The sequence below is a fragment of the Merops nubicus genome, unplaced genomic scaffold, assembly GCF_000691845.1.
Source record: "Merops nubicus isolate BGI_N331 unplaced genomic scaffold, ASM69184v1 scaffold6464, whole genome shotgun sequence".
Classification (NCBI taxonomy): domain Eukaryota; kingdom Metazoa; phylum Chordata; class Aves; order Coraciiformes; family Meropidae; genus Merops; species Merops nubicus.
This window is the reverse complement of record NW_008604779.1, coordinates 1,676-7,736: the sequence shown is the minus strand read 5'-3', so window position 1 is coordinate 7,736 and position 6,061 is coordinate 1,676. Positions and strand designations below refer to the sequence as shown.

General features: G+C 47.9%; 1 protein-coding gene across 1 annotated transcript in view; it reads left to right on the top strand.

Moving 5' to 3' along the window:
* Positions 1-2,209: 2,209 nt before the first annotated feature.
* LOC103771800 (ubiquitin fusion degradation protein 1 homolog) overlaps positions 2,210-6,061 on the top strand; it is a gene marked incomplete at its 3' end in the record, with an annotated part of 5,392 nt that continues 1,540 nt past the window's right edge. Inside the window, 7 exon segments of the mRNA XM_008939112.1 lie at positions 2,210-2,285; positions 2,989-3,021; positions 3,386-3,507; positions 3,922-4,052; positions 4,448-4,520; positions 5,231-5,299; positions 5,822-5,887. Of these exon segments, the coding sequence (XP_008937360.1) occupies positions 2,994-3,021; positions 3,386-3,507; positions 3,922-4,052; positions 4,448-4,520; positions 5,231-5,299; positions 5,822-5,887 (489 nt within the window).

Genomic DNA, 6,061 nt, shown 5'->3' with positions numbered 1-6,061 from the left:
GGCCTCCCTTCCCTCCAGCATGTCAGATACACCACAGAAGTAAAACCAGTAAGTTCTACCTTGCTGAAAGGTTCTTCCGCTACCTCCTCCCCAAGTCTATCCTGGAAAGTGATGGCCTGGGGTTGCTCTCCGCTCGATACGTGCAGTGTGACAGCTCTCTACAACTACCTGGCAGGAGGTTGGAGGAAGGTGGGTGCCGGTCTCTTCTCACAAGAAACAAGTGTCAGGAGAAGAGGAGATGGCCCCACGTTGCACCAGGGGAGGTTTAGGTTGGATATTAGGAAAAATTCCATCCCTGAAAGGGTTGTCAAGCCCTAGAGCAGACTGCCCAGGGAAGTGGTTGAATCACCATCCTTGAATGTGTTTAAAAGTCATGTAGATGTCTTGCCTGGGGACTTGGTTTATCAGTGGACTTGGTAGAGTTAGGTTAATGCTTGGACTTGCTGGTCTTAAAAGTTTTTCCAACCTAAATGATTCTATGATGTTTTTTGTTGTCTTTTGTGGCAGAAGACACGTTAAGTTCTAGTTGGGCTTTGGCCCTTCTCATTTCTCCCTCCATAGCCTCACACACTCTCTGCAGTCCTCCTGAGTTTCCTGCCCCTTCTGCCAGAAGCCATACATTTTTGGTTTTTGCCTTACTTCCAGCCAAACCTCCTCTTCAGCCAGACCAGCCTTCTTCCCTGTCAGGAAGAAGCCTTGCAGCACAAGGAGCAGCCTGCTCCTGTGCCTTCAGGATTTCCTTCTTGAAGAATGTCCAGCTTTCCTAGGCTCCTCTGCCCATCAGGGCTGCTGGACAGATGCAGCCGTCCTCTGCAGCGCAGCTGAACACATTGTGCAGCCCCTGCCCTTGGAGCCTGGCCCTGCCCACCCCCCTCGCAGGGCTGCCGAGGGTGCCTGTCGCCAGGCAGGAGGTTGGTGAGGTGGTGGTGTTCCTAGTGGGACAGGGAAGAACGTAGAGATGGGGCTCTGGATTGGGCAGCTTTGGCTGCTGCATGTCTGGCTAGCCCACTGGGTCTGGCAAGCATGTTGGGATGGAGAACACAGCTCCTGAGGGATGTCCTGCAGTTTTCCATCAATCTGGGCCCCTCTCCCTATGGGGAACAAGACCTCAGTGCCTACACCCAGTGGTCATCAGCTCCTTACAGGTACCAACCAGAAACATGCTGAATCAGAGAAGTGAATAAAAAGGACAGTGAGATGTGGCAGCACAGAGTACCCCTGCACAGTGCCTGTGACCACACCAGCGTGTGGTGCCATGTCACAAAGACCCTGGGCTGGATAAATCCACCCACACAACCATGTCCAGCTGAGTGGAGTGTTTGCCCTGGTCGCTGGACGATTGGGATGGTCTGAGACTGCATCAACATCCCCAGGCCTGGGCATCTCCTTTGCTGCAGCTACTGGCGGTGATGGAGCTGAGGTCTGGATGCATGAAGAGGTTACGGTCCCCCTCTGCCCAGCGTCCCGCAGGACGCAGGGACAGGCGGGAGGAGGAGTGGGCAGGACCCTCCGCGGGGCCTCCCCCCAGCAAAAGGAAGCGTCGGGTCCCCAGGGAGAACGGTGAGCGCAGGAAGCGTCCCCCCCGGGCAGCTGGGCTCCAGGGACAAGCAGCTGTCCCTCTTCCCAGAGCGGACTGGCCCAACTGCCCAACCCATTCTGGATCTTCACCCCTGGGTTTGGGAACAGGGAGGTGCCATGCCCACGGCTGGCCCATCCCAGGAGGTTCCTAGCTGGAAGCCCTGTGCTGGCTCCTGCTACCACGGCTGCCAGCTTTGCTGCAGGTTAACTGTTGCTTTTCCACTGTAGGGAGCCCAGGACAGGGGCAGGAGAGGCCACCTCACTGCTTGGTGGCTGAAGAAGGGCCGAGCAGCCAGGGAAGCCTTCTGCCAGGGCCACGTCAGCAGGTGCGAGGTCCCACCTTCCCCCTGCCCGTCTGGGAGGTGATAGCCATGGGACATGCTGGGAGGGGCAGCGCAGTGGGGGAGGGCTGTGGGGTGGGTCCCACAGCAGTGGCCAGAGCCCTGGCCCACAACGGGTCAGGAAAAATAAAAGGGGCCTCAGTTAACCAGGAAATCAACCCTATGGCTCCTAAGTGTAGTTGGAGCTAAACTTCCGGAAATGTCAGCATTTGCTATAACACTTCAGTGTGCTGTAGATACCTCGGAATACACTCTTCTCTTTGTGTTTTTTTTTTTTCCCCTTGTTCTCTTGCCAATACCACTGCTTCTCATTGCTCAAGCCTGCTGGAGTCAAGGACCTGTCTGGTGTGGAGAAAGGTGGGAGGAGTATGTGCATGTTTTAGTTTGACTAAAAACTTGTTGGGAGAGTGTTTCTGAATAACATCAAGTAATACAGACTTGGCCATGATGGCAGAAACATTCCTGAACAGCATGGAGACACGGTGTCAGCTTTGTGGCTGGAGCTAGAAATGGACCTGGGGTGGGGCTTTAGGAAGGAAAGAGGAGGAATTTATCCCAGCAGTGTGTAATTCAAAAACCTACTGAGTGTGTCCTGGTTAGGAGCATTAGAAGAAGACATCCTCCTTTTTCAGTCTCCTGTTCAAATCTTGGACCCACTATGAGTGATGGAAAGTCATGATTAAGAACTTTTTTCCCCTCCTCCTTGTACCTACCTTAGCTTGAAGAAAGAGATCAGCCAACTTACTTTTCAGGCTGGCAGACTAATGTCATGTTGTTTGGAGTTGGTATTGATTTAAGAGCACCTATATGCACAAACAAATAAAATTACTTTTAGAAAATAGTTTCTTCACAATGAGGTACTAGGTAAAACCTTGTCTTCTCCTTTTTTCTGATTAAGTCTGAAATCTCCATCCCTGCAGGTCTAACTATCGTTAGGCCTAATGAAATGGTTGGCTTAGATTTGTTTTTTTTTTAAGATTTTAGAGAAAGGAATTATAAAAGTGTATATTTTGTAGTCTTTGTACAGTCACACTTGTCCTAATCTTATCTCCATTGTGCATTTCTGCAGTAATTATGCCACCATCAGCTTTGGATCAACTCAGTAAGTCAACATTTGATTTGGGAATAACAACATTAGAAAGATGCATACACAAATACCACAGTATTTTAGTTCTCTATTGAAACCGGACTTAATTGGGAACATGAGACAAAGGAGTGCAGAACAAGTGTTCTGGACATATTTTGCCTGTCAGAGTTTATTAGGCTTGTCTGTCTTCATGTACAACGTCTGAAGTGTTGGGCTACCTGAGGCATGAATCCGTATTTATAAATAGCACACTCCGTGTAATGCTTAGAGTTCATCTAGCAAATTCTTTATCTCAACCTGCTGGTTCTGGATACTGTTGTCTGAAACTTCAGAAATGTGCTAGTGGTTGGAATAAAAATTGGTTCTCCTTTCTCACCAGGCCAACTTGATACTACGGGTCCAATGCTGTTCAGGCTGAGCAATAGAAATTCGGGCCAAGCAACACACTGTGGAGTGTGGGAATTTGTGGCTGAGGAGGGCATATGTTACCTTCCATGCTGGGTGAGTTGTCTCATGTTGAACCATCCAAGTCTGAGAAGTAATAGTTGCCAGTCACCAGTTTAATGGAAAAGAGGCAGAAAGTTTCCAGACCACACATGTCTGTGTGTGCCTGTGAAGATGGGTGCCCCAGCAAAAATATGTATATCTGTGGAGTGTGGGAATTTGTGGCTGAGGAGGGCATATGTTACCTTCCATGCTGGGTGAGTTGTCTCATGTTGAACCATCCAAGTCTGAGAAGTAATAGTTGCCAGTCACCAGTTTAATGGAAAAGAGGCAGAAAGTTTCCAGACCACACATGTCTGTGTGTGCCTGTGAAGATGGGTGCCCCAGCAAAAATATGTATATGCAAGGAGAAAGAATGAGAAACATGGGTCTTGCTGATAGTGCTTTATATCTTTGCTTGAATTCTTGCAGATGATGCAGAACCTGCTGCTGGAAGAGGGCAGCCCGGTACAGGTGGACAGTGTTAATCTTCCAGCTGGGACTTATGCAGAATTCCAGCCACAGAGCCCAGATTTTCTCAGCATCCCCCACATCAAAGCTGTGTATCCTTCCTATCAGTTATGGAGCAGGGGACAAAACATTTCTCCCAGATTGGAACAATGAAGCAGAGAGAGCTGTTCAGGTGTGGCTCATTCTCTCCCAGGAAGAGGTAACTCTTGCTGCTCCTATGACAAACAGAAAGGATGGAGAGCTCACGTACAGAGCTGTCGCAAACCACTGGCACAAAGTGTAGCCTGTTGTGTGGGAAGCATGGATCTTGGCTGAAGCATGCTTTAGAAGAGCTTCTACACCCTAATGTTAACTAAAAGGCTGTCTACAGTACTGCTGACCTTGAAACCACCTTTGAGAGGCCAAAGCTCAGAGTTTTATAGCAGAGTAACTTTAAAACTTTGATGTTGCATTGGAAACAACCATTTCACCTTAACATACTCCAAAGATTATAAAAAGCATTGTGCAATTTGGCCTGTCTAACCACTGGGGATGTCATTGCCATCAGCTACAACGGAAAGGTACAGTAGACACCAGTCCATTCAGGGTTTGCTTGGATAGGGTTTGCCCGAGGAAGTCAGTTCTGCCCCACGTCAGAAAGAACGCTGTATTTCAGTAGATTGTGACCAGGGAAGTACTTTACCTCCATCCTGGGGACAGATTCTCTAAATGAGTTTTTTTGGCAACACATGTACATATGATCGCTTGGGGCTGTAGACGAAACTCACTTGTTGGATGTTGGTGCTGAAAAAGTCAACACAAAGCCGTGGAGTATTGCTGACAAGTCATTCCAGGTGGTGGATTTCAAAATCTATTTCTCTCCTGGAGAAGAGGGATCAGTCAAGTCTTCTCCTGAGCTGCTGTTTACACAGTTTCTTGACTCAGGAGAAAATATGGGGATTTTGTTGCAGATGCTTTTACAAGTTCCTCTTCAATTTTCTCATAAATGACTACTTGACTTTCAAAAATGTGGATTAAGGTACAGGAAGAGGGCAGCATGGAACAGCAGAAGTGAAGTTCTCTAGCTCCAGCATATAGCAATCCTCTATCTAGGTTAAAAATCTTTGCTCTCATGTTCTGGAGAGACCCTGCAGGCTCCAGTCCTCCAATGCAAGGAGCACTTAATTAAATTTTCTTTAAACTGTCTGCAGGGAAAGGTCTCATAATGCCTTTCTTATACAGAAGTTGAGCCCTTTCATATGCCATCTTAAAATCCACATCACTTTTCCAGATCTGTGAGCTTTGGGTAATGGAAACCAAACCGGATCAGGCCGTGTTCATCATAGACTGTGATATCCATGTAAGTGAAAGCTGATATGGAACATCTGCTTCTACTCTGTCCTCCCAAAAGGAGAGGGCATCTTGTTCAGTGATAGCACTGGACACCAAGCCCCTCTGATGCTGCCAGACAGGTCAAATCAGACAGGCTAGGGAAGATGTCCCGTGTGAGATACCCCATGCACCTTTGTAACCCCATCAGGTGTGCTTTACGTACCATCAGGTTACTGTAGGGCCTAGAATTTAAGGTTTGGATTCGACAGGGGTTGTAATCTGAGTTTTATTTAACAGCCTTCTCTTGACTCAAATGCCAGTAACCCTGTGGGTGCCCTTGTACTGCTCTGTTTCAATTCCATGTCAAGATTCATTCCTGGGAGGCTTTGTCTTTTTAGTGCCAAGTTAAAACACTTGACAAGCAAACCTCCGTTCTCACCTGATCAAAATGGAGTGAGAGTTGGTGCACTTTTGAGAAACAGTAGTAGAAAGCTTATGACTAAAAGAGCAATGTCAGTCACACTTATTTTCATGCTTCTTATGGAAATAGGTAGATTTTGTTGCTCGTGTGGGCTACAAAGAACCAGAAGGAGGTCTACAACATGGAAAGACCACAGTAAGCTAAGCTTCTGTTTTTCTAAAACGCATTCTGGAGAAAGCAGCCTTGCTTGTGAGGGAGCACTGAGCTCCAACATCAATTTTTCATAGAATAGCTTAGGTTGGAAGAGACCTTGGAGATCATCTAATCCACCCTTCCTGCCGTGGGCAGGGACACCCCTCATCTAGAGTC